General features: G+C 68.4%; 1 protein-coding gene across 1 annotated transcript; it reads left to right on the forward strand.

Annotated features, from left to right (window-relative positions):
* Positions 1 to 1511: 1511 nt before the first annotated feature.
* Positions 1512 to 26623, forward strand: PIEZO1 (piezo type mechanosensitive ion channel component 1 (Er blood group)). The gene is given in 54 exon segments (XM_076348923.1): positions 1512 to 1608; positions 8877 to 8972; positions 10250 to 10372; positions 10765 to 10807; positions 10897 to 11059; positions 12113 to 12251; positions 12428 to 12641; positions 12887 to 13052; positions 13272 to 13376; positions 13488 to 13572; positions 13657 to 13748; positions 13833 to 14093; positions 14164 to 14275; positions 14420 to 14598; positions 14676 to 14824; positions 15022 to 15201; positions 15288 to 15376; positions 15762 to 15919; positions 15994 to 16170; positions 16309 to 16434; positions 16539 to 16739; positions 16825 to 17029; positions 17166 to 17270; positions 17994 to 18147; positions 18791 to 19034; positions 19181 to 19277; positions 19354 to 19522; positions 19606 to 19695; positions 19854 to 19942; positions 20137 to 20208; positions 20722 to 20825; positions 20901 to 21006; positions 21340 to 21426; positions 21524 to 21696; positions 21775 to 21896; positions 21993 to 22015; positions 22018 to 22156; positions 22232 to 22490; positions 22568 to 22756; positions 23021 to 23315; positions 23453 to 23570; positions 23659 to 23806; positions 23897 to 24111; positions 24247 to 24405; positions 24487 to 24634; positions 24736 to 24793; positions 24796 to 24923; positions 25016 to 25108; positions 25269 to 25441; positions 25541 to 25663; positions 25780 to 25859; positions 25981 to 26097; positions 26100 to 26178; positions 26316 to 26623. Coding segments are annotated over 54 exon segments (7533 nt in total). The 5' UTR covers positions 1512 to 1544; the 3' UTR covers positions 26566 to 26623.
* The last annotated feature ends 129 nt before the right edge of the window (positions 26624 to 26752 follow it).

The raw sequence follows: 26752 nt of genomic DNA on the forward strand, positions 1-26752 counted from the left end.
GATGAGGGTCGATGCGGCCGGGCAGAGGGGCCGAGTCCCTGCTCTGAGGATGCTCGGGGACGGTTTGGGCACCCACAGCCCATCCCGGCTCCCTCGAGGGGCTGTGCCCAACAAAACTCATCTGGACACATATGTTTGGGGGCCCTCGGGCCCATCCTGCCCACAGTTCGGGCGCTATGGTGTGGGCAGCGGTGTCTTGAGTGGCTGCAGCTCCTGTGGCACATCTGGGGTCTGGGTCTGTGACGGGGGGAAGAGCCCCCAGAGCGCTGAAGGGAGCCCAGGGAAGAGAGCGGAGCCCGCCGAGGTGGGGAGCAGGTCGGCAGCGTGTCAGCTGGATGCCAGTTTATTAAGTGTGTTCGGAAAACAAACGCGGGGAAGCCAAAGAATGCGGAGAATGTCATGGGCCGATGCTTCCTGTTAGGGGCTGGCGGTTACCAGCACTGCCCCGGGTGCTGCCCGCTGCCCTGCGGCCACCGGCCATGCTGCCCTCGCCACCGTCTGTGCCCAGCGCCTTCCCAGCCAGGGCTCAGCTCGGGCTGCGGCGCTGAACGTGGCACCCAGCTCCTGGGGTGCGTGACCGTGCACCCAGCTCCCCTCATCTGGGCACCCAACCCCCTGGGTGCGTGGCCGTGCATCTGGCTCCCCGGGGCGTGCAGCGCGCACCCAGCTCCGGGGACACAGGACCGCGCACCCAGCTCCGGGGACACAGGACCCAGCCCGCAGGGTTGCACGGCTGCTCCCGGGGGAGCATGCCCGAGCGCCCCGCTCCCGTGCAGCGCGGTGGCTGTGCGCAGCGGCTCTCTGCCCTGTGCCGCGTTGCTGCCCCGGCTGCAGGGCTCTGCGCGGGCATTACCGAGCCCCGGGCCTGAGCGGAGCACTCAGCCTCAATTAGCTCCGGCCTCTTTTTTTTTTTTTTTTTTACGAAGCAAACAGGAAACACATCAGCTTTTTTTTTTTAATTATTTTTTTATATATATATATATTTTTTTTTTCCCTCTGCCGCAAATACCCTTGCTGCCGGCGGCGGGAAGCGGGGGGGGGGGCTGCGGGATCCGGGCTCGGCCCCCTCCTCGCCCCGGTCGCAGCGCTCTGCTCCCGGGGCCGCCTCCTTTGCCGTCGGGGCTGAGACCGGCCAACTCGTGGCAGCGGTGGCGGGGCTGCAGCGCCGGCGGGCGGCGCTAGGCGGGGCGGGGCGGGCCGGGCCGGGCCGAGCCGAGCCGAGCCGGGCCGAGCCGAGCCGAGCCGAGCCGAGCCGAGCCGAGCCGAGCCGAGCCGGGCCGAGCCGAGCCGGGCCGGGCCGAGCCGGGCCGGGCCGTCCCGCCGAGGGGGGCGGGCGGCGCCGCTTATAAAGGCGGCTGGAGCGGGGCGGGGGAAAGCGCGTCCGTTGGCTGCGCTCCGGGACCGGCCAGCGGGGCCTGCCCAGCCCCGGCGGGGCGGAACGGCACGGCACGGCACGGCACAACTCGGCTCGGCTCGGCTCGGCTCGGCTCGGCTCGGCTCGGCTCGGCGGGGCATGGGCCGGCCCGCCGCCGCCGCCTGAAGGGATGGAGCGGCGGGCGCTGTACGCGGGGCTGTACTGGCTGCTGCTGCCGCTCGCCCTGCTCGCCGGTGAGTGCGGCCGCACCTGGGGCGGTGGTTTTGGGGCGGGGGGGGGGGGGGAAAGTGCTGGGGTGCGCTGTGTCCCCCACGCGTGAGCCGGGTCGCGGTGCTCCCCCACCTCGGGACGAGCCGCCGGCGGCCCCGGGGGAGGCGGGTGGGTCGGTGGCGGGACGCGCGGCTGGTAGCGGGAGGTCCCCCCCCCCGTCCTTGTCCGTCCGTCCGTCCCCCCTGCCGCAGTCCCACGGGGTCCAGCCTGCACGCCCCCCCCCCCCAGCCCCACGCGGGACCTAGCCCGCTCTCGGGAAACGCTGCAGCTTCTCTGGGTCGGGTGTGGGGACAGCGCTCCGGGTGTGCGTGTCGTGTTCCGTGTGTCGTGTCGTCCCGTGTGTGTCCCCCCCCGGGCACAGCCAGCGGGCACCCGCACCCCTGTCACCGGGCACCTTGGGGGCCGGTTGGAGCCAAAACCGTCCCGATTCAGACACTGCCATGTCACCCCGCTCGCTCCCCTGCCTCTTGCAAGGTGGGGGGCAAAGAGGGTGCCGGGACAGCCCAGCTCCTGGTGATGCTCGGAGGGCAGCCCGGGATGAGTGATGCTCGGGGGAGGCAGCTGGCACCCACCCCAGCTCCGTGTCCGGGGACCTTCCTGGTGCTGCGGCGGGGAGCGGGGCACCCAGCTCGGCTGCAGCAGCCTCTGCAGGGCCGTGGCTCCCAAGCTGCTCCCAGCCCGTTTTAAGCAACGCTTTGAAGGCAGATGCACCACCCACCGAGGCAACCGTCTGGCTACCGGCCTGGAAAATACCCGTGTCCTGGGACACGCGGAACAAGAATCGGCTCTTTGAACCCCGGCTGCCCGGGGGAGCCTGCTCAGGGACTCTCCGTTTACCTTGCATAGACGCAAAGGAAAAACCTCTCCATAAACAGGATTGTTCAACGGGCTCCTTGTGCCCGGGCACGGGCAGGGTCCGGCCGCCACCTCCGGGCTCGCGCCGCCCGTGCCGGGGGGCGTCCGCTGCCCGGGGAAGCGGTGACATGACTTTTGGGGTAGCATCACCTGGAGAGGGGGACGTTGCGCCTGACCGGAGCTGCGTCCAGCCCAGCAGCCCCTGTCCCGGCTGCGTTTCAGGGAGCCGGGCTGGGGTGCGCGGTGCTGGCCGTGCCGCTGGCGCGGGGTGAGCCTCACTGGCAGAGGAAGTCGGTGACTGTTGAAAAAGCTTCTCTTTTATTTGCTCTGGTTTGCTCGAGGAGTGACTCAGTGCATCGCGCAGGATGTGAGGAGGTTAATTATAACCCTGCCTACAAACGGGGCTGGGAAGGGAAGGTGGCCGGGCGCTGCTTGCACAAGGCCTCCCCGGCTGGCGGGGTGGCAGCCGCCACTCCGGGGCGCAGGAGCTGCCGGGCGCATCCCAAGCGTGCGTGGGGTGACACGTGGCCTCTGGGCGCGGCCTCACGCATGGGGCCCTCGTGCTCCAATTATGCCGATTTGGCCCCAAATCGTGCTCAGGCTTGCTCGCTCGCTCGCTTGCCCTGCTCTGGCATGGGATGTTGTGCTTGGGGACCCGCCGTCTCCCACGGCCGGTGGTGCCGGTGACGTTGGCGTTCCCCACCCGGTGAGCTCGTAGGTGGCTTGTTTAAATTTGGGGCCCCGTTTGGGCGGTGGCTGTCCTGGGAGAGCAGCTCCGTCCTGCTCCAGCTGCTTGTCAAAATAGCCATGCGAGTGACTCAGCGGGGTCCGGGGGACCCTGGGGCCTCGCACCCGCACCGAGGGGGGAAACTGAGGCACGGGGGGATGTGGCTCATCCTGCTGCACCTTGGGGGGGAGGGAGAGCCCCAGAGCACGACCTGCCTGTGGCCCTTCCTTCCCCAGCAATTAAGCTCTTCCCAAACGTCCGGAGGATGTTTGCTTGTGGCTCCCAGCCAGCTCGGGGTGGGTGGAGGTGCAGGAGCTGAGCCCCACGGCACGGCTCAGGGCAGCCCCCCGCTTCCCACAGGCTGGCACAGGCACGGACCCCCTACAGTGCAGCTCCCAGCTGTGCCATGGGCCGTATCCCCACCCGGCGCAGGGAGATGCCTCGGCTCTATCCTGCCTGGCGGGGATGCTGGGGTGCACGGAGCTGGTGGGGGGCACGGCCCGCCATGCCTTCCCACCAGTGCACATACCACACGTGGGGTGACTGGGGTGGGGGGACCAGGCAGCTCTGCGCCGGGACCCCCTGGCTGGGTGACGGTCCTGGCTGCGCCGGCTCCCAGCTCCAGCGCAGCTCCGTGGTGCTCGGGTAGAAGCGATGGGTGAGGGCAGCAGCCCCCCTCCCTGGGGCTGTGGTGCCCCCCAAACCGGGGGGCCTGACCTGGGGTGAGGCAAACACACGGCCCCTCCTGGCTGAGCCCCTCTGCCCGGCCAGGAGGCGATGGGGTGCCTGGGGGGTTCCGGCCGGCCCTGGGTGCCGCGGGGGACCGGTGCCCAGCTGGGTGCTGGCGAGCGCGTGGGCTGCAGCCAACTGCCTCCTGTGGTCAGGTGCTTTTTATAAAATGAAGGGAAATAAAAAAGAAGAGGAAAAAAAAATTAAAAAAAAAAGAAAAGCCACCACTGTCTCCAAGAGCAATAACTCCCATTTCCTCCCCAGGCGCACAGGGGGATGGGAGGTGCAGGGCCGGCTTGCCTGCAGCTTGCCCGGACACTGCCCGGGCCCGGGGTGCCCATCTCCCTGGGACTGAGCCTTTTGCAAAGCCCCCCGCACGGCCCCATTGGGGTGGGTGACGCTGTGGAGGCTCCCTGGGGGTGCAGTGGGTCCCCACGCTGCCCCCGGGGCTCACCCCCCTAGCTGGGGAACAGCTCTGGCTCCCGGAGGGGTTGCTGCAGGCTGGGCTTGCAGGGGCTTTGCCCGGGCACGGCCGGGTTTAACCCTTTGCCTCCTCTCCACGCCAGTCACAGCAGATCCTGGGGTGCCCATCGGGGCCGGGCGAGGAGGAGGGGGGGTGTTTGGAGACTGCTCGACGCTGCCGTATGGCAGATACTGTCACGGTCCCGAGCTGCGCCTGGCAAATATTATGGTGGATCCGGGAATGCCCCCGTGCGATGGGAACGTGGGTCCTCGTGTGCAAGCAGGAGATGTGCACGGGCAACCCGGTGCTGAGCCTGTGGCTCTGGGGGCCCCAAGGGCTGCTCCAGCCCCTCGGCATGGGCTGTCCCCGTCCTGGTGTGTGCCCGATGTAGGGTCTGCAGCCCTGGGGCTGTGGGTGCCGGGGAAAGGGGTGTCCCCAGGCACTGGGGTGGCAGCGAGCACCCATCCCCAAAGCCACTGCGTTCCCCGTCCCGTTGCACAAGCCGCTGGCTGGCCGCTGGGGTTTCCCAGGCTGGCGGCCATGGCACCCGCTGGCACCCGGCCCGGTGCCCTCCTGGGGCAGCTCCTGCAGCATCCCTGGGGAGCAAGGGCCGACCGCTGCCTCGGCGCTGGCAGGAGCGGGATTAACTTTCCACAAAAACAGGATACGGCGGGTGAACCGGCCGGGCTGCTCCCTCTTCCCGGAAAGAGGAGCCGGGGCTGGGGCTGGGAACGTGCCGGGGGCTGGCTCTGCCGGCCCGGGGGCTCGCTGCTTTGGGGCTGACTGGATTTTGGGATGGGGAGAGCCTCTGTGGCCGGGATTCATTAGCCTGCCTCTGGTTTGCAGCCAGTGGGTGCAGAGTGCAGGATCCTGGGTGCAAAGTGACACCCTGGGGACACTGTCTGGGTCCCCTAGGGACCCCAGTTGGGGGCTGTTAGCCAGGAGGCAGGACCCGGCTGCGGGGAAGTGGCTTGGCAGATCTGCCCAGCTCCAGCAGCAGGTAACGGGCCTGTGTGAAAACAGCAGGGTGGGCAGGGAGTTCAGGAGCTCTGCTAATTAATCCTGAGCGGCCGCAGGTCCCCGCAAAACCAGCGGCTGCGCTGGTGCCAATCGGTGTATGGGCTGTGCACGGGCACAGGGCGGACGGTGCTGCGGGGCCGGTGCATGGGGCTCCCCCATCGCCGGTGGGGTCCGGGGGGCCCCCTTTCCCCATGCAGTTGGGTATGGATCCGTCCCTGGGAGCCGCCTGGGCACGGGATGGTGCCTGGTTTGCAGGGAGGGGGCTGTACCAGACCCTGACCCTCTCCTGCAGCCGCCCTTCCCACGCTTCCCCGGCCCGATTGCAGTGCGAGGGACCCTGGGCCGGCTATCCCTGGCCCCCCTCATCCTTGCTGCTGGGTCCCTGGGGTCCCCGATGACCCCCTTCCCCTCCCATGGGGAGATCTCAAGGGGAGATTAAAGGCCGGCGTTAAGGAAACCCGGCACATCTCACCCAGCTCCCCGGCGCTGCGATTTATCCTCCTCCCGGCACATTAACATCGTTAATATTTCAAGTGCTGCTGGCTGCCAGCGCCGGCCGTGATGGCAGTGAACTCTCCGGCAGCATGAGAGCTGGGCTGGCTGCTCCTGCCTCCCCAGAGTCACGGGGCTGGGGAAGGGGGGGTTTGGGGTGCGGATCTGGGATAACCTTGCTGGGAGTACAAGGGGGATGCTCAGCGCGGGCCAGATCCTGCCCCGTGCATGCAGTGGAGGCGAGACCGCGGGGCATCGTGGGCCATGGGTGCCGCCTGCATGGGGAGGGGGACGGTGGGTGCCACGGTGCTGCACCCACCCACTCGCCTGGCTCCTCGCGGGATGATGGGGTGTGGGAGGGCGGGTTTCGCCGCGGGGCTGCTTTCCCTACCACCGCTCTCCCCACACGCCAAACTCGTTTTTCTCCCCATGCCGGCGCTTTCTCCGCTGTCAGCACCGTGGGGAACCGGTTTCCTCAGACTGTGCAGGACGGAGCACCCATGGCACTGCTGGCACAGCACGCCCCGGTGCAGCCGACCCTGCTGAGGAGGCGTGGGTGCAAAGCCGGGCACCGTGGGTGCTCCCAAACTGGGCTGCGCCGTGCCGGGGGGGCTGCTCCCTGCCGGGCACACCATCAGCATCTCCCCCCCCCCCCCCCCTTTTCATACTCGAGCCCTTAAAAGCTGGTTGAAGCCGGCAAGCACTGACCACCCTGCTGGGAGCTTTCCCGGTGATGCCTCGAGCTGGGGTGGAGAGGGAGCTGCTGGCCAGAGGGTCCCATGGGTGCTGGTTCAGCCCCAGAGTGCAGCGGGGTGCTCTGCGTTTGCAGGCAGCTGCTGCCAGCCCTTCCTGGTGTCACAGGTGACCCCGAGCCACCGCCACCGGGATGCCTGCTCTGTTCTGGCCCCTGCCTGGGAGTAGCGTCCCCAATCCTGGGGGGCTGGTGCCATAAAATACGCGGGTCACGCTGGTGCTCTGGGCACAGGTGGTCTCTGCAGCACGCGTGTGCTCCCCGGTGCCCAGCGATGCCTCTGGGTCTCCCCACGGTGCCCACAATCCCCGTCCTCCCGGCAGCTCTCGGGCAGACCCCAGCCCAGGCGTTGCCAGTGGGGCTCCGGCACAGCCGGTCCCCTCTGTGCCACCAGCACCCACGGGGTGGCCGCGGCTGGGAGGGGGGCTCACGCTGGGGCTTGTTCACCCGAGGGACACTGCCCTGGCGCAGGGGTGGGCAGCGGGGTCGGTGGCTGAGGGGGGGGGGCTGGCTGGCTCCCACGTAAGCCAGAGCGGTGGCTCGCTCCTCTCGGCCCCGTCACCGCTGGCGCGGGAAGGGGAATATTTGCTTCATGAGATCATGGTTTGCCGAAACGTAGCCAGTAGCCAGCAACACTCGGCAGCGTGCGGGGAGGTGACGCGTCCTGGGGTCACCACAGAGAGGCGGCTGGTGGGACGATGGTCCCGGTCCCCCCACCCTGGGCTCCCCGTGCCCCCCACCTGTGCTGGGGGGCTGCCTGCGCTCCCTGGGGGAGGGAGGCAGCTGGGGACCCTGCTGCGGGGCCAGGGACCGGCTTTAGCCGCGACGAGTGCTGCATGGGACGTGCCCCAGGCTGCCGGGTGCATTCCTGGGTGCCTCCTCTCCCACCACCCCTGCACCCTCTGAGAATCCCCTGCTGTCCACGGGGTGCTGGGCTGCTCACGGGGGGCTGCACCGGCTCCCCCCCGGCCACGCCGTCCCTAAATCCAGGATGCGCCATCCCATTGAAACCTTGTAAACACAGGAAGGGCCGTGCCCGGCTGGCGGTGCTGAGCACGTCCCCTGAGGCCCAGCCTGCCCCCACCTCGCCCCCTCAGCCCCACAGGGCTGCACACTCCCTGCCCTGGCCACGCAGAGCCGGGGTCCCCTCCCCGGGCTGCCCCAGAGGGATCCCCCCTACCCAGAGCAGGGTCCCCCCAGCCTGCTGGGGGGAGCGCAGGGACGTGTCCCTCGGGTTTGCAGGGGAGGGGACGGAGCAGGGGCACAGTTAAAAAGCGAAGCCGCCGTGCTGCGCAGCCCCCCCCCCCGTGACTCCCTTTGTCTCTGGCCAGGCACTGATTTGGTGGGTGTCTTGCAGCAGCCATGCCTACCACCGTGTCCTCACGGCTGGGCAGCCGCAGGGCTGCACCGTGGCTGGTCCCAGCTCGCGCCGGTGCATGTGCCGGTGTCTGTCACTGCTCGCCTGGCGTGTGCATGCAGCCGTCGGGAACGCTGTGTCCCCAGCCACGGTGGCAGCTGCCCTGGGATGTCCCCGTCCCCACCTGTGGCAGCTCCGCGGGGTGCTGGCTCAGCCCTGCTCCCTGCCCAGCTCCTCCGACGGTTTCACGCCTGCAAACAAGCTGTAATTTAGGTCTAAAAATAAGCAAGGGGGAAGGTGGTGAGCTGGTGGCGCGCCCGGAGCAGGGCTGGGTGCAGGTGAGAGGCTGTGCCAGCCCCGGGACGGCAGCGGGTGGGTGTCCCAGCCTGGTCGTAGGGGTCCCAGCCCGGCCTCGGGGTCCCTGCAAACCTCAGCACGGTCTTGCAGGAACGATGTGGAAACGCGGCAGATTTTGCTCATTGCTCTCGTCCCCCTGCCACCCCACACGTCTGGGACCTCCGGTGTGTCCTCCTTGCCGTGCCACCCACGCGGGTCACTGGGACTGACCCAGCCCAGTCTCCTGCCCGCATCCCTCTCTTCCCACCGGCATCTCTGGGGGGCTTGAGCCCCTGTCTGGGACTGCCCCTCATTTTGGGGTGCCTGTCATTTTGGGGTGTCCCTTGCCTCCTGCTTGGGCGTCCCTCACCCTGCAGGTCGGGGTGCCATCCTTGTGGATCCCTGGGGCGGGGGGATGCAGCCGGGAGCCTGGTGGGCTCCCGTGCTGCCCTCCCCGTGCCGCATCCCTGACGCTAACCCTGCCTGTACCTCTGCCCCCAGCCTGCCTCTTCCGCTTCAACGTCCTCTCCCTGGTGTACCTGCTCTTCCTGCTGCTCCTGCCCTGGTTCCCGGGGCCCACCCAGCGCTCCGCCGGAGGTAAGGGGCTCAGCCTGGGGCGCGGGGGACCGGGCAAGGCATGGCAGGCAGCAGGGTGGGCAGCGCGCAGGCAGCTCTGGCCGGGGAGAGCTGGGCAGCGCGGGGGCTGCCAGCCGCTCTCCGGCAGGTACCTGCCCTCCTTCCCCTGCGGTTTCCCCCCGGCCGGGAAGCGTGGCTCCGCGTGGCAGCCTCACTCCTGTTAATTATAGCCCGGCGCGGCTATTAATATGCCTCCAGCTACAAAACGGCCAGTTTTGAGCCCCAGCCTTATTAACCAGAAACCTCAGGGCTGGGCTGTGCCCGCCGGGTGGGCAGGGATGTACCACGAGCAGCCCCTCCGCCCTGCCCGGGCACGTGGGGCACGTTCCCCACGGTGGGCATGCACGGGGGGTGCAGGGGATGCATCACCCATGGTGGGTGCATGGGTGCATACCCCCCCCCCCCCGGCGGGTGCACGGGACATGTCCCCCCCCACGGTGGGCACCGGGTGCCCGTATCCCTGCTGTCTCCCTGCCCTCTTGTGCCAGGCTGAGCCATGCTGTAACACAAGCCGGCAGCGCCTGGCACGGCCGCAGCTAAAAGCTCTGCCCTCTGAATATTTCATGGGCTCGCACGGCCCCGGAGCCTGGGCGCTGCTGAGAGCCTTCGCGCGGATTTACAGGAAAAAACAAGCGGAGGGAGATTTTTTGGCCTGGGGCCGCCCCCCGGGCCGGCGCACAGCTGTGGTGGGCGCACAGCTGCCTGTCCCGTGGCCAGGAAAACGGGCGTGCGGCCCAGGGAGCCGGGTGGGATGGGGGCACGGCTGCAGCTGGTGGAAGGTCTGACGGGGCTCGCGGTGCAGGAAACCCCCTGGCACCCACCCACACCCCCCCCCCGGACATTCCACCGGGGATCGGGATGGGGATGGTGAGCTGCATCCCGATGAGGGTCCCGGTGCAGTGGGGCCAGGAAGCCCACGGTGCTAGCTAGGTGGGAGGGTGCTGCAGGGGCAAGGGGAGGGAGTGTGGTCCTGGGGCCCTGGCTCCCTGCGTTGCCCCGTGCCTCAGTTTCTCCAGTAGTGCAGCAGAAAGGATGCTCTTAGGCTCTGCTGGGTGCACGGTGAGACATGCAAGGTCCTGGTGGGACCGTGTCCCTGAGGCGGACCCCTGGCATCTCTGGGCACAGCCGCAGTGCACCCCTTCCCAGCTCTTCCCGGGGGTGCTGGGTCCCCGCTGGGGATGCTGGCGCATCCTGGGGTCACCTTGGGCGATGGGTAATGGGGTGCCCGTGTCTCGCAGGTCACACCAGCCGCCTCCTCAAAGCTCTGCTGGGGACCAGCATCCTCTTCCTCCTCGCCCACTTTGTTTTCCAAATATGCCTGTACACGCTGCCCATCCTGGACCAGCTGCTGGGGCCCAGCTGTGAGTACGGGGTGCCAGGGCAGCCTGCCATGGGTGTGCCCACGCCTGCCCTCGCCCTCCTGCACCTCTGCTCTCCCAGGCTTCACCCCCTCCCTGCGGTGCCCCAGGGCTGGACCCCCAAGATGGTGACATGCGGGTGCGGGGATCCCATCCTTCTGGGTGCTGGAGGGCTGCTGAGGCTCTGTGGGGTCCCAGCCACGTGCCCAGCACCGGGGGCATGCTGTGCCATGCCAGGGTGCCCGCTCGGTGGCTGCCGCACCGGGCACAGACCCTGTCCTGGGCCCCCGTGGACGTGGGGCGTTCTCCCCATGGGGAAGCTGCCTGCTCTGGGTGGGCTCGGAGCCTGCCCGCGCGGGGTCTGCCAAACTCAGTGCCCCCCTGCTTCCCCGCAGGCAGCACCTGGGAGGTCCTTGCCCGGCACATCGGGGTCACCAGGTAAGATTATCCCGGCAGTGTGGGGCTGGGGGCTGGCAGTGGCGGGGAGGGCACCCCTGAGCCCTCCCCTGCCCCACTCTCTCCCCCAGGCTGGACTTGAGAGACATCCCCAACTCGGTGCGTCTTGTGGCGCCCGACGTCGGCATCCTGCTGGTCTCGTCCCTCTGCCTGTGCCTGTGCCGCCGCCTTGTCCCCAAGACCGGCACTGCCACCCGCGGCCGGAGACCGGAGTCCCTGGAGCCCCTTGAGCAGGTGAGAGCCAACCCCGGCGCCGTCGGCAGCATCCCTCCCGCCAAGCCTCTGCCAGCCTCCCCGGGGCACGGCGGCCCGTCCCCGTCCTCTCCTCAGGGAGGGCAGCCTGGGACACGAGGGCTTGCAATGGGGGCGTCCCCAGTGGCCGGGGACCCAGGTTGGGGCAGTTTTGGCCACCCGGCTGAGCGGGCAGTGGTGGAGGGCTGGGTCATCATCACGGCACCTCGTACAGGCCGGGGTGACTCAGCCGCGGAGGAGTGCCCGTGTTTGCTCCCGCGTTGCCATAGGGATCCCGGCAAACAGCCCGACCCCACGGCACCGCTTGATGCGGGGCTGCCCACCGGCAAGGGGAGCGTGGTGCCCGCACCCCCAGGCTCCGGCTGGCACCGCCACACCAAAACCCCTGGGCTCAGGAAGGGCAGCGGGGCGGGCGATCATGGGACGCTGGCACCCAGCTTGAGCTCGCTGACAGGGTGCAGGGCTGGGTGCCGTGCCATGCCATGCTGTGCCATGCTAGCCCTGCCTGGCAGTGCCAGCGGGGCACCAGGACGCTGTGCTCGTGGCACCGGGGTCACCCAGGCAGACACAAGCCCAAGCCGATGGCACCCCCCAGCTCAGCAAACACCCCTTGGGGCTCAGCCCCATTTTGGGGTGCTCCCCACTGATCCGGGCTGTCCTGGTGGGTGCTCGCTTGCCTGCCCAGCTCCGGCCATGGCCGGGCTGTAACCAGAGTGCCGGCTGATGCAAATGCCTTTGCTGTGAGCGCGGGGCCAGCGCGGGAGGCAGCCTGGAAAAAAGCTCGGTGCTGGGAACCCGGGTGCCAGCGCCAAGAAAAACAGCCGCCTTTCGGAGGCGCTTTCCAAGCGGCTAATGAGATAAACACGGCCAGGTGCCGGGCTGCGCGCCCGCACAGCGCTGGGCAGGACGCCCCGGCCGTCCACCCGTGCTCTCCCTCAAGTGGGGAAACTGAGGCACAGCCAGGAGCAGCCTGGAGCTGGTGGGCTGCCCGGGGTCGGGCCACGGGGCTCCCGCTGCGCTCTGCTTGCCTGGCAGGGGGAAGAGGAGGACGTGGAGCGGCACGGCAGCACGGCCGACGCGGACACGCCGCTGAGCGCCAGGCTGCGGGTGACGGCTCACTGGCTGCTCTGGGCGGCCGGGAAGGGCCTGGCCATCCTGCTGCTGGCCTTGGCTGGTGGGTATGGGACGTGGGGGGCATGCAGTGAGCTGGGGGGGGGGTACCCGTGCTGCCAGAGGGGATGCTCGGTGCAGGGGGGGGAATGCGCAGCCCAGGGGGATGCTCGGCCGGGGGCTGCATGGCCAGAGGCTGCTCGGCCGCGCACTGACCGCCCGCGGGGCGCTACTCCCCAGGGATCACCCTGCCCTCCGCCTCCTCCAGCGTCTACTACCTGCTCTTCGTGGGGCTGTGCACGTGGTGGGCCTGCCACCTCCCCGCCAGCCGCCTGGCCTTCGACACCCTCTGCGTCCTCGTCGGCGTCTACGCCGGTGGCCACCTCCTCTGCCTCTATGCCTACCAAGCGCCCTTCGTCCAGGGGGTCTTCCCGCCCCCCACCATCTGGGCACGGTGAGTCCCCGGGGAGGGAGCCGTGCCGTGGGTCCCCATGCCACCCCGGTTGAGCGGCCAGCCCGGCACCCCGCATGGCCCCCATTCCACTGCCAGCTGCGGCGGGTCCCCGGGGGGGGGGGGTGGGGGCAGCTGGAGGCTGCCTGGTGAAGCTGTGTGCCGTGCCAGCGCCGGGACGGGACCCTGGCTGGCAGTGGGGGTCCCGGCTTGGGCGGGTGATAACGCCACCCGCTCTGTCCCTGCAGGGTGTTCGGCTTCAAGGATATCATCCTGTACCACAACTGCTCCTGGCCCAACGCCCTGGTGCTCAACACCGGCCACCCCTGGCCTGTCTACGCCAACCCCGGCATCCTGCTCCTGCTCTACTACACCATGGCCACCCTGGTGAAGCTGCGCCGGCTGGACGCCAGGGTGAGGGGCTGCAGGGCTGAGCTGGACCCCGTGCCGATGCCCGGCGTGCCCTGCTGCTCTGACTGCCCCAGCCTTGGCACCGGTGGTGCCCGGTGGAGGGGAGGTGGGGGGCAGTGGGGTGCCCGTGGCAGGGGGTTGCCTCAGCAGGGGGACGGGGCATGATCCTGCTCCCCTGGCGGCTGCAGTGGGGTGCCCTGAGCTGGCTCCTGCCCCTCGCAGAGAACCGTGGCGCTGGCACAGTCGCCGGTGCGGTGCCCGAAGAGGGAGCTGGTGGAGCTGGAGAGCTGGCCCAAGGACACTGATGGTGTGGCTGAGGACACCAAGGTGGGTTTGGGGAGGCTGTGCCTCGCAAGTGATGCCCGAGCTGGGGGGAGAATGGGCGGGGGGTGCTCTGGGGATGCCAGGGTGGGCTCTGAGCCCTCTCTGCCCCCCCAGCCCATGCTGTCCCCCAGCACCGGGAAGCCAAGCAGCGGCACCGAGAACTGCACCGTCCACGTCATGGGCAACTTGCCGCAGCCAGGTAAGCCCGTCCCCGCCGCCTCCCCCTCCCCAAGCCCTGTCCGCAGTCCGAGGGGCGGCTCACGGTCCCCCTCCCCGTGGCCAGGCAGGAGGCGTCCGGTGGAGCGACTGCCCCTGCACGCCCTGGGCCACGTTGTCATGAAACAGAGCTACGTCTGCGCCCTCATCGCCATGATGGTAAGGGGCTGGGGAGGGGACGGACACGGGGGGGCACCTCCCGGACTGAGCCCGGGTGAGCGGCCGCATCCTGCCTGCCCGCAGGTGTGGAGCATCACCTACCACAGCTGGCTGACCTTCGTGCTGCTGCTCTGGGCATGCCTCATCTGGACGGTGCGGAGCCGGCATCACTTCGCCATGCTCTGCTCGCCCTTCCTCCTCCTCTACGGCATCGCTCTCTGCAGCCTGCAGTACGTCTGGGGCATGGATCTGGCCCCCGAGCTGCCCACCCGCGTCGGCTTCATGAGCCTCGAGCAGCTGGGGCTGGTGCACCCCAAATATCCCTGTTTGGACCTGGGGGCCAAGGTAAGCCCGGTGTCCCCATCCCTGTCCCCACTGGGACCCAGCTGTCCCTGCTCACCGCCTGTCCCCGCAGCTCCTGCTCACCCTCACCTTCTGGCTGCTGCTGCGGCAGTTCGTTAAGGAGAAGCTGCTAACGAGGAGGTGCCCGGCCACCCCGCTCCTGGAGGTGACCGTCTCGGACACAGGTGACGGCTCCCGGCATCGCCCACCCGGCGGGACCCTGCGCCAGGCTGAGCACCCCTGGGGCGCGAGTGCCCGGAGGCAGGGAGCGGGGGGGACACACGCGTGCCCTCCGCCCGGCTGCCTGCAGCCCCCTCCCTGCCTTGCAGAGCCCAGCCGGCAGCGGGACGTGCTGAAGGCACTGGGGGTTCTGGTGCGGGATTTCTATGCCAAATACTGGATCTGCGTCTGCGCCGGTATGTTCATCGTGGTGAGCTTCGCCGGGCGCCTCGTTGTCTACAAGATCGTCTACATGTTCCTCTTCCTCCTCTGCCTCACCCTCTTCCAGGTAGGGGGGGATGGGGACCCCTCCCTGTCCCCATCTCCGTCCCCGGCGTGGCCCCACTGATGTCCCCATCCCCGCAGGTGTACTACAGCCTGTGGCGCAAGGTGCTGAAGGGCTTCTGGTGGCTGGTGGTGGCGTACACCATGCTGGTGCTCATCGCCGTCTACACCTTCCAGTTCGAGGACTTCCCCATGTACTGGAGGAACCTGACGGGCCTCACCGATGAGCAGTGAGTGTCCCCGACCCACCGCGGGGTCCCTGCCACCGCCAGCCCCGTGGTGGCACCAGGGCATGGCCAAGGGATGCATTGCACTTGGGGAAACTGAGGCACGGGGGGAGTTGGGGTTGAACCCCGACGTGCCGGCTTGATGCCCGCGCAGGGTGGGATGGATGCGGCCCCACGCTGACCCTCCCCTCCCTGCCCAGGCTGGGCGACCTGGGCCTGGAGCAGTTCAGCGTCTCCGAGCTCTTCTCCAGCACCCTCATCCCGGGCTTCTTCCTCCTGGCCTGCATCCTCCAGCTCCATTACTTCCACCGTCCGTTCATGCACATCACTGACCTGGAGCACATCCCCGCTGCCACCCCGCCACCCTGCCACATCCCCAGGTACGGCCCCGTGCCGGGGTGACCCCCCCCCCCCCCCCCCGCACCCCGAGCCCCTCCGTCCCCACGCTGAGCCTTCCTCCCCGCAGGCCCGAGGAGCTGCACGGGAGCCGGCTGCTGCGGGATGCGGCCGCTGCCGAGAGCGCTGGGACGGGTGACTCCGACACGGCATCACAGGGTACCGGGGGGGGGGGGGAACGGGGTGCTGGGAAGGGGCTGGGAGGGGACGGGGATGCATCGGGGTGTCCTTTAAGCCAGGATGGGGTAGGGGGATGCAGGGATGGATTGGGGCACCCTCCAAGCCAGAAAGGGGCTCAGAGGGTAGAGGGATGGATTGGGGTGTCCTCTGAGCCTGGGAGGGTACGGAGATGGATTGGGGTGTCCTCCAAGTGTGGGAGGGTATGGGAATGGGTTGGGGCATCCTCCAAGCCAGGAAGGGGCTGGAGGAGTGTAGGGATGGATTGGGGTTGTCCTCCAAGCACGGGAGGATACAGGGATGGATTTGGGTGTCTTCCAAGCCAGAGTGGCTGCGGGGGTGTCCGTGACAGTCCGTGTCCCCACAGTGCCCACCAAATGGGGGCTGGTGCTGGAGCGCCTGATAGTGCTGGGCTGGACCTTCTCGGACATGCTGACCCGCGGGCAGGTCTTCGTGGGGCGCCTGCTGGAGCTCCACATCCTCAAGCTGGTGGCTCTCTACACCGTCTGGGTGGCCCTGCAGGAGGTACCGACCCCAGGACCCCGGGGTGGCAGGGCTCGGCCGGGCACCCTGGGGTGCTGATGTGGCCGCTGCCCCAGGTATCGCTGATGAACTTCTTGCTGGTGCTGCTGTGGGCCTTCGCCATGCCCTACTGCCGCTTCCGCCACATGGCCTCCTGCCTCTCCACCGTCTGGACCTGCATCATCATCGTCTGCAAGATGCTCTACCAGCTCAAGATCGTCGACCCCCGCGAGTACTCCAGCAACTGCACCCAGGTGCCCGGGCGGCCGTGCCGGGGGGACACCCGGTTCTTGGGGCGCTTGTGGCAGCACAGGGGGGGTTCCCTGGCTGGAGGTGGGGGTCTGGTTGCAGGGGCGAGGGGCGCTGATGCCCGGTGGTGCTCCCCTTTGCAGCCCCAGCTCAATGGCACCAATCTGAGCCCAGAGGAACTGGGCAACTCCACCCTGTACCGCGGCCCCGTGGACCCCGCCAACTGGTTCGGCATCCGCAAGGGCTACCCCAACCTGGGCTACATCCAGGTGGGTGCGGGGACACCCCCGGTCCGTGGGGAACCACGTGGGGGAATGCTCGGCAGCGTGCCGCGGTCCTGAGCACCCCCTCACCCCCCCGCCCCCTCCCCCAGAACCACCTCCTGGTGCTGCTGCTGCTGGTGTTCGAGGCGGTGGTGTACCGGCGCCAGGAGTACTACCGCAAGCAGCACCAGCTGGTGGCCCCCGCCACCGAGACCATCTTTGAGGACGTCTCCCGCGAGCACCTCGACCACGGCCTCGGCAGCTGCGCCAAATACTTCCTCAACTACTTCTACTACAAGTTTGGCTTGGAGGTGGGGAACGAGCGCCGCAGGGGGGGGGGGGGGGTCCCACCGCTCGCAGCACCCCGGAGCTGAGCCTCTGCACCCCCCCTCCCAGGTCTGCTTCCTGATGACGGTGAACGTGATCGGGCAGCGGATGAACTTCATGGTGATTCTGCACGGCTGCTGGCTGGTCATCATCCTGACGCGGCGCCGGCGGGCGGCCATCGCCTGCCTCTGGCCCAAGTACTGCCTCTTCCTCGTCGTCTTCCTCCTCTACCAGTACCTGCTGTGCATGGGCATGCCGCCCGCCCTCTGCGTGGGTAAGGGGCAGGGGGGGGCAGGGGGGGCACCCGTCCTTTGCAGGGGTCAGGGAGATGGAGGTCCATGTGTGGGCAGGCTGCCTGCCCTGGGTAAGGGGCTGGGGGGCCGGCATCGAGCGTGCCCACCGCCCCCCAGACTATCCATGGCGCTGGAGCCGGGCCCTCCCCATCAACTCGGCGCTCATCAAGTGGCTCTACCTGCCCGACTTCTTTGTGGCCCCCAAATCCACCAACCTCATCAGTGAGTACCCCCCCCCCCCCGCAACCCTGGCAGCCCCCTGCCCACAGGGCACCCCAGCCCCCAGCAGGCTCCTGCCCATGGGGTGCCCCGTCCCCCCACTCCAGCCGCTGGCAGCCCCCCTGCCCATGGGGTGCCCCGGCCCCCGGCAGCCCCCTGCCCATGGGGGGCCCTGTCCCCCCGCTCCAGCCACTGGCAGCTGCCCCCCTGCCCATGGGGTGCCCCAGCCCCTGGCACCCCCCCTGCCCACAGGGCACCCCAGCCCCAGCCGTGGGGGTCCCATCCTGCCCCCCCCAGGAGGGTGAGCAGAGGGGAGATGGGAGGGCAGGCAGGAGCTGTGGGAGGAGCTAAAAGAGCCACACCCCCTTTGGGGTGGGGCTTGGCAGGTGCCCACACCCTTTGGGTGGTCCTGGGGAAGAGCCCTCCCCCTTTGGGAGGAGCTTGGTTGAGGTCCCACCCTTTTCTGGGGGAAGGAGGGGCCTGGGAAGAGCCACACCCTTGGGAGGAGCTTGAGGAAAGCCACACCCCCAGAGGAGGAGGAGTCTGGGGAGGACCCTGGCCCTTGGGGGGAGCTTAATGAAACCCACATCCCAGGGGAGGAGCGGCCTGGGGTGCCCCACCCCTTGGGGGGGGGGGTGTGCTTGGTGGGAGCCACGCCCCTTTTAGAGGAGGGGGCGTGGCCTACCAGAGGTGGGGGGGGCCCTGGGCTGAGCCATGTGCCCGCAGACGACTTCGTGCTGCTGCTGTGCGTGGCCCAGCAGTGGCGGGTGTTCGAGGCCGAGCGCACCGAGGAGTGGCTGCGGGCGGCCGGCGAGAACGCCGACCGGCTCGACCTGGCGCGGGACCCCCGCAACCCCACGCCCAACTTCATCCACTGCCGGTGGGCGCCCGCCGCCGCGCGGCACGGCACCGCAACCCGGGGTTGGGTTGGGCTGGGGCACCCAGGGCCATGGGGGTGGGACCCCCCCCCCGTGGGCTGGGGCTGCCGTGGGCTGGGGATGGGACTCCCCTCTGGGATGGGACACCCCCCCCCCGAGATGGGACCCTTTGGGGTGTGGACAGGATGGGACCCCCAGTCAGTGGGACCTGCTGGGCTGGGATTCCCTAGGATGGGGATGGGACCACACCAGCGCTGGGACCCCTTTGGGCCAGGGAAGCCCTCCCCACCATGCTGGGCTGGGACAGGACCCGCCCCCCCATGTCTGGAACAGGACCCCCTGCCACTAGGATGGTACCCCCCACGTCTGGGACAGGAGCACCCTGAGGCTGTGCTGGGACCCCTGAGGGAGATGCAGTGGTCCAGGAGAGCCCTGGTGATGGTGCAGGACCGCCATGGGCACTGGGACCCCGTAGACTGGGACAAAGCACTTTGTCCCCCAGGACAGGGCTGATGCGGGGACTTGGGACCATGCTGGTTTGGCTGGGGTGTGGGGTAGCACCTTGCTGCACACCAGACCCTGGTGGTGCCAAGCGTGGGTGCTGGGAGGGGACGGGGACCCTGCTCTGAGTGGCCCATCCCGCAGGTCGTACCTGGACATGGCGAAGGTGGTGGTCTTCCGCTACCTCTTCTGGTTCGTCCTGGTGGTGGTCTTCATCACTGGGGCCACCCGCATCAGCCTCTTTGGCCTCGGCTACCTGCTGGCCTGCTTCTACCTCCTCCTCTTCGGCACCGCCATGCTGCGCAAGCCGGCGCGGGCACGCCTCGTGCTCTGGGACTGCCTCATCCTCTACAACATCACCGTCATCATCTCCAAAAACATGCTGTCGGTGAGGGCTGCCGGTCCCCGGCCATGCAACGGCCCCTGGGCTGCTCCCTGGGGCCACCCACCCCCTGGGCATCCCCTGGGGAGGGGACGGGTGGCAGCACTGTCCCCCTCTCGCCAAACCCCGCGCTTTGCCCTCTCTCCCCGCAGCTCCTCTCCTGCGTCTTCGTGCAGCAGATGCAGAGCAACTTCTGCTGGGTGATCCAGCTCTTCAGCCTGGTCTGCACCGTCAAGGGCTACTACGACCGTGAGTTGCTGGCCTCGGGGGTCTGAGGGTGCGTGTTTGGGCTGCTGCCTGACCTGCCTGCGTCTCTGCCTGCCAGCCAAGGAGATGGGCAAGGACCAGGACTGCTCGCTGCCCGTGGAGGAGGCGGGCATCATCTGGGACAGCATCTGCTTCTTCTTCCTCCTGCTCCAGCGCCGCGTCTTCCTCAGCTACTACTTCTTGCACGTCATGCTGGACCTCCAGGCCTCTGCCCTGCAGGCCTCCAGGTGGGGCTGGGGTCCCGGAGGGTCCCCGCAGATGCCGGGGTGCGGGTGCCCCCCTCACCCTCTTGCCATCCCTGTCCCCGCAGGGGCGTCGCACTGTTCAAGGCCAGCATCCTGAAGAGCATGCGCTCCCACCGGCAAGCCGAGAAGAAGTCGCTGGCCCAGCTGAAGCGGCAGTGAGTGGGTTTTGGGGGGGCACCTGGGACCTTCTCCCCCCCCCCCCCCCCTCCCCGCAGCCACCAGCCTATTGGGGCACCCCTGTGTGGGTGGGATGGATGGGGGTGCCCCCGGGGGGCTTGGGGGAGCGAGCTCTGCAGCAGCCTCTGCCTGGCAGGATGGAGCGGATCCGAGCCAAGCAGGAGAAGTACCACCAGGAGCGGCTGCCCCGTGGCACCGGTGAGGGGCATGATGAGGCCAGGCCAGGTGAGAGCCGGGGGGTCCCTCCCGTCCCCCCCCTCCCCATCCCTCTCCGGGCACAGCAAGGTGACCGTGACCCCTCGCCGACGCCTGTCCCGGTGGAGCCCCATGGAGCATTGCGGTGAACTGCCCTCCCTGCCCCTTTGGCTCGCCCCCACGCCAGGGGTGGGCGCACTGAGCGTGGCCGTGCTGTTCCACAGCGCCCGGCAGCCCGGCGGACCCTTCCCGGCAGAGGGAGCGGTGGTGGCGGCCATGGTTAGACCACGCCGCAGGTACTGCCCCAGCACGGGGCCATAACGGCGCGCAGCCCCTCGGCAAGGTCCCTCCGCTGGGGACCGCTAACACCTGTGGGGAGCGGTGGTGACGGTGCTTTCGGCAAGGTGACGCCCTGCATGTCCCCCGTCCCCGTGCTTGGCCACAGGGCACTAACCAGGGCTTCTCCGCTTCCCAACACTAACGGGGTGTTGGACTGGGCGTACCGGGCTGAGTTTGGGGTTGCCAGCATCAGTTGCCTCTGAACCCTGGTGCCGAAGGGACCCCGCTTTGGGGACATGGGAGTTCAAGTCGTTGACCCTGATGTCCCCAACGGGGATCCCCACGGGTGTCCTCAGCACCGGGCCAGCAGCGCCATGCCAGGCAGAGAGCCCTGGGGAGATGGCAGCGGGGCCAGCCTGGGCACCGGCTGTGCTGTGCCACCCCGTGCTGTGCCACCAGGCACCAGCCGTGCTGTGACACCCTGTGCCATGGCACCGGCTGTGCCGTGACACCCCATGCCACCCCGACAGTGCTGCATTCGGGGGAATACTTCCTTTTTGAGTCGGACAGCGAGGAAGAGGAGGAGGCGGCAGCGTTGGAGGAGCCGCGGCCAGGCAGGCAGAGCGCCTTCCAGGTGAGCATGGCTGGGGGGGTGGGGGGGGTGCTGGTGGTGCCCGCGGGGTGCTGACGGCCCCTCTCCCCCTGCCAGCTCGCCTACCAGGCCTGGGTGACCAACACCAGGACAGCGCTGCGGCAGCAGCAGCAGGAGCAGGAGCAGGAGCAGGAGGAGCCACCCGCTGCCGAAGTCGCTGCAGGTGGGTCTGGCTTACCCCAAAATGGGGCTGAGGGGGCCGGGAGGGGACGCAGCCCTGCCCCGTGCCTGCTGTTTGCCCTGGCAGCGGTCAGCATCCCGTAATGGGGCATTGCCTCTGTGGGGTTCCCGGGGTGTGTGTGGACTCTCTGATGGCTACGATGGGGTTGGGCACAAGCCGTGCAGCTCTCCTTTGGCGCCTGCGCTGGTTTTTAAGCAGGACGGGGGGAACGGGGGATGGGGCAATGAGCGGGAGAGCCCCAATGGGGGCCAGAAACGATGTCCATCCCCCTCTGAGCCGGTGCTACCCTTTCCTGCGGGGGTCTGACCCTTGCAGGGGACAGCGGAAGGAGGGAGGAGGAATTGGAGGCGCCCGAAGAGGCCGAAGGCCAGGAGGAAGAGGAAGAGGAGGAGGAAGGCTCCGGTAGGTGGGCGGCAGGACCACAGCACAAGGGGGTGCTGGGGGGGGTTCTGAGCGGGCGTGAAGTGACACCCCCGCCCCCCCCCCTTTGCCCCAGCAGAGCGGGGCAACGTGCTGCAGCGGGCGCTGAACACCCTGCGGTTCCTGTGGGTGCTGTGCCAGGCCATGGTGGACGGGCTGACCCAGTGGCTGGACGCCTGCACCCGGGAGCACGCCGACATGTCCACCGTCCTGCGCCTCGAGAGATACGTCCTCACGTGCCGGCTGGCCACGGTGAGCCTGGGGGGGACACCAGGGCACGGGGCAGAGGGTGGCAGCCCCGCGGTGGCACTGACCCCCTGCTCGCTGCAGGGAGAGGACGTGCACCGCGGGGTCCTGGATGAGCTCTACCTGCTGCCGCCGGAGGAGCCCCCCGAGGAGCCAAGCCCGCGGGGGGCTGGGGGTGCGGACCCCCAAAACGGCGTCGCTTCCAGGCAGGTGCATAGATACCCCCCGAGGGGGCAGCCGGCAGCGTCACGGGCAGGGGCGGGCGGGCAGGGGGCTCACCCCTGTCCCCGTGCCATCCCCAGCGGGCACCGAGGAGCCACCCCTGACCCGGGGGATGCCCGCTGCCCACCGGCAGCCAGGAGCAGGTGACGACCTGGGGGTCCCGGGAGGACGTGGCCGGGTCTCGGGAGCTCCTGGCCCTACCCCAGAACCGGAGCCGGACGGCCAGCGAGCTCCTCCTGAGCAGGTACGGGGATGTGGGGGGTGGTGGGGCTGGGGCTGGGGGGCGGCGGGGCTGGCTCACCCCCCCTGCACCCCGCAGGCAACTGTACTTCCCCGAGCTGGAAGAGTCGGAGCAGTTTTATCGGTCCCACAACCGGTTCCTGAAGCTGCTGCTGGCCGGGTACCGCTGCGTGGCCGCCCACTCCGAGCTGCTCTGCTACTTCATCATCATCCTCAACAACATGGTGACCGCCTCCGTCATCTCCCTCTTCCTGCCCATCCTCGTCTTCCTCTGGGCCATGCTCTCCATCCCCCGGCCCAGCAAGCGCTTCTGGATGACAGCCATCATCTTCACCGAGGTGGGCAGGGGTGGCCGGGGAGGGGACGATGCAACCCAGCCTCCGGCTGCCACCCACTGACCCCAACGTCCCCGCAGGTGATGGTGGTGGTGAAATACCTCTTCCAGTTTGGGTTCTTCCCCTGGAACGGCTATGCCATGCTGGTGCGCAATGAGGGCAAGCCCTTCTTCCCACCCCGCATCCTGGGCTTGGAGAAGACCGACCGCTACATCAAGTATGACCTCATCCAGCTCCTGGCGCTCTTCTTCCATCGCTCCCTGCTGCTGGTGAGCCCCGGGGCACGGGCACCACCGCGGGCGTTGCCTGGGTGGGTGTCCCCGGGAGCTGGAGGTGCTCCTGGCGGCGATGGGGCCTCTGGAGAGCAGCCAGTGGGTGTTTGGTGGCTCTGCCTTGGTTTCCACCCAGGGCACCCATTGCTGGTCGGGTCCCTGGGGTGCAACAGGGAGCCGATGCTGCGGGATGGGGGGGTGAGGTGTGTGGGGTGGGGGGAGCATCAGGAACCCTGTCCCCCTGACCGTGCTCCTTCCCAGTCCTACGGGCTGTGGGACCACGAGGAGGAACCCTTCCCCAAGAAGAAGGCGGAGGCGGAGCGGGTGGAGGAGGAGGAGGAGGAGGAGAGGCAGGAGGAAACAGCGTCCCCGCCGCTGGCGGTGGGTGAGGAAGGGATGGAGGTGCTGGCAGAGCCGGGGGCACCGGGCACAGCTGTGGGGCCGGAGCCGGAGGGTGATGCCGTGGGGCAGGAAGAAGGGGCTGGGGCCACGCAGCTCCGCTTCAGGAGGAAGAGGCGGCGGGGGAAGAAGCAGCTGGAGGCGGCTCCGGAGGAAGGTGAATGCCGGTTCCCGGCCCTCGCGCCCTGGCAAGGGGCAAGGCTGGCGTCCCCCGGGGCGGAGGGGTGCTGGGGCCAGGCAGGATGTGGCCCCGCAGGACCCCGGGCTGTCACCCATGCTGTGCCTCACTCGCAGGAGAAGGGGGGGAGGAGGAGGAAGAGGAGGAGGAGGAGGAGGAAGAGGCAAAACAGAGCCACGCTCAGAAGAAGCTGAAGGCGTTTGGGCTGCGGGTCAAACTCTTCTTCCTCACCATGTGAGTGCCCCGTGGCACTGGTTGGGGTGGGGGATGCGGGGTGTAGCCCCCCCGGTCACCTGTCCCCTCTGTCCCCTGTCCCCTCCAGGGCGCAGAACATGTACCGGCCGGTGCGCGGGTTCTTCTGGGACATCCTGCACACCCAGCACCGGGCGGCAACCGACGTCTATGCCTTCATGTTCCTGGCCGACGTGGTCGACTTCATCATCATCATCTTCGGCTTCTGGGCCTTCGGGGTGAGCAGGGGGTTCCCGCAGGGCACTGACCGGCCGGCTCCCGCCACGGGGTCAGGCCGGGCCGTATCCTGACCTCTCCTGCATCCCCAGAAACACTCGGCGGCCGCTGACATCACCTCCTCGCTGTCGGATGACCAAGTGCCGGAGGCCTTCCTGGTCATGCTGCTCATCCAGTTCACCACCATGGTCATCGACCGCGCGCTCTACCTCCGTAAGACCGTGCTGGGCAAGCTCATCTTCCAGGTCATCCTGGTCTTCAGCATCCACCTCTGGATGTTCTTCATCCTGCCGGCTGTCACCGAAAGGTACCAAGCATCCCCTGAGGATGTCCCCAAGGGCACGGTGTGGTCCTAGGGTGGGCACCTTTGTGTCCCCAAGCCCACGTGGTGGCCCAGCCTGGCTGGGGAGGTGGCCAGAAGGGTGACACCTCCCTCCCGCAGGTTGTTCAGCCTCAACACGGTGGCCCAGCTGTGGTACTTCGTGAAGTGCATCTACTTCTCGCTGTCAGCCTACCAGATCCGCTGCGGCTACCCAACCCGTATCCTGGGCAACTTCCTCACCAAGAAATACAACCACCTCAACCTCTTCCTCTTCCAGGGGTACGGCATGGGGCCGCATGGACCCCCGGGCGCCCGGAGGGTGCTGTACTAGCCCGCTCTCCCCATCTCCCCCCCCCGCAGGTTTCGCCTCGTGCCCTTCCTGGTGGAGCTGCGGGCCGTCATGGACTGGGTCTGGACAGACACCACGCTGTCCCTCTCCAACTGGATGTGCGTGGAGGACATCTATGCCAACATCTTCATCATCAAGTGCAGCCGCGAGACAGAGAAGGTACGGCCCTGCTGTGCTGGGAAGGGCCCCCCAGTGAGCCCCTTGTTGCTTGGTGTCCCCCCGAGCCCACCTGGCACCGTGTACTGTCTCCCCCCTCCCAGAAATACCCCCAGCCCAAGGGGCAGAAGAAGAAGAAGATCGTGAAGTACGGCATGGGGGGCTCATCATCCTCTTCCTCGTGGCCATCATCTGGTTCCCGCTCCTCTTCATGTCGCTGGTGCGCTCCGTGGTGGGCGTTGTGAACCACCCCATCGACGTCACCGTCACCCTCAAGCTGGGGGGGTACGAGGTGAGGATGGGGGACGGGACGGGACATGCTGGGGTGCCCAGCCCGGACGCCGGGGTCCCCTGCCTGGCTGACGGCACCCCGTCCCCCCGCAGCCGCTGTTCACCATGAGCGCCCAGCAGCAATCCATCCAGCCCTTCACCCCCCAGGACTACGAAGCCCTCACCAACCAGTTTGAGAGGCAGCCGGTAAATCCTTCCCCCCCCCCCCCCCGCCCCCCCAAACCCTCCCCTGCTCCATCCTGCTGGGTGCCTGGGGGGGGGGGGGGGGGGGGGGGGGGGGCGCTGGCAGAGCCGGGGGTGCCTGGTGTCCTTGGGTGGGGGCTGAGCTGTGCCCCTCCGGCGCCAGGTGGCCATGCAGTTCATCACGCTGTACGGCTACGAGGACATCGTGACGGCCCGCATCGAGGGCAGCTCGGGCTCGCTCTGGAGCATCAGCCCCCCCAGCCGGGAGCAGATGCGACGGGAGCTGCAGAACGGCTCCTCCGACATCACCCTCCGCCTCACCTGGACCTTCCAGAGGTACCACCAGCACGGGCTGGGGGGGGGGGGGGGCAGCCCTGCCTGCACCCCCACACACCCCCACACACACTCAGCCTCTGCTGCCTGCTCTGCCCGCAGGGACCTGGGCAAGGGGGGGACGGTGGAGCACACCTTCGACAAGCACACCACCGACCTGCAGCCCGGCGCGCCCCAGCGTGTGGAGCTGGCCCAGCTGCTGCAGGGCACGCGCGACACCCCCGTGTGAGTGTCCCCGGTGAGGGGATTGGGGGGGGGGGGGGGGGGGCTGGACCTCCCCCCCACTCCCCGCTCGTCGGGACGGTGACCCCCATCCCCCCACTCACTCCGCTCTCTTGCAGGCAAGTGCCCAAACTCTTTCCCAAATACATCCGGGCACCCAACGGCCCCGAAGCCAACCCGGTCAAGCAGCTGCTGCCAGGTGGGTCCCACCATGTTCCCCCCCGTGTGCCCCCCTCCCCCCCCCCCCCCCCCCAAAAAATCAGTGTTGGGGGCACACCGGTGGCCGGGCTGTGCCCTGACGGTGCCACCTCCCCCGGCAGACGGGGAGGACAGCTACCTGGACGTGGAGGTGCAGCTGAAACGGGAACGCGTGGGCGCCGGCCGAGGGGGCGACAGCTTCTTGGAGTGGTGGGTGGTGAGGCTGAAGGAGGCCCCCCCCGCGACGGCAACATCCTCCCCATGGTCATCTTCAACGATAAAGTCAGCCCCCCCAGCCTGGGCTTCTTGGCTGGCTACGGGTACGTGGAGGGGGTGCGTGGGGCTGTGGGGGGCACCAACCACCCGGCTGCACCCCAAAAGCACCCGAAAGGGGTGCGAAGCGAAGTGGGGAGTGGGATATAGGATGTGTGTGTGTGTGTGTGTGTGTCCCTTGCAGGATCATGGGGCTGTACGTCTCCATCGTGCTGGTGATCGGGAAGTTCGTGCGGGGTTTCTTCAGCGAGATCTCGCACTCCATCATGTTCGAGGAGCTGCCCTGCGTGGACCGCATCCTGAAGCTGTGCCAGGACATCTTCCTGGTGCGGGAGACGGGCGAGCTGGAGCTGGAGGAGGAGCTCTACGCCAAGCTCATCTTCCTCTACCGCTCCCCCGAGACCATGATCAAGTGGACGCGGGAGAAGGAGTAAGGGGAAGGGGTTCTGGGCCCCCCCCACCTCCGCTCCTGGGGACATCACCACCAATGCCTTAACCAGCCCCCCCCCCCCCCAAGCTGGGGCCGTATCCTGCCGGGGGAGGCAGTGGGACACAGGGTGCTCAGCACTCGCTTTTAGGGAGGATGTTTTTCTTACATTGCTTTGAAGCCATCCGACCTGC

The sequence above is a fragment of the Aptenodytes patagonicus genome, chromosome 11 (assembly GCF_965638725.1).
Source record: "Aptenodytes patagonicus chromosome 11, bAptPat1.pri.cur, whole genome shotgun sequence".
NCBI classification, from domain to species: domain Eukaryota; kingdom Metazoa; phylum Chordata; class Aves; order Sphenisciformes; family Spheniscidae; genus Aptenodytes; species Aptenodytes patagonicus.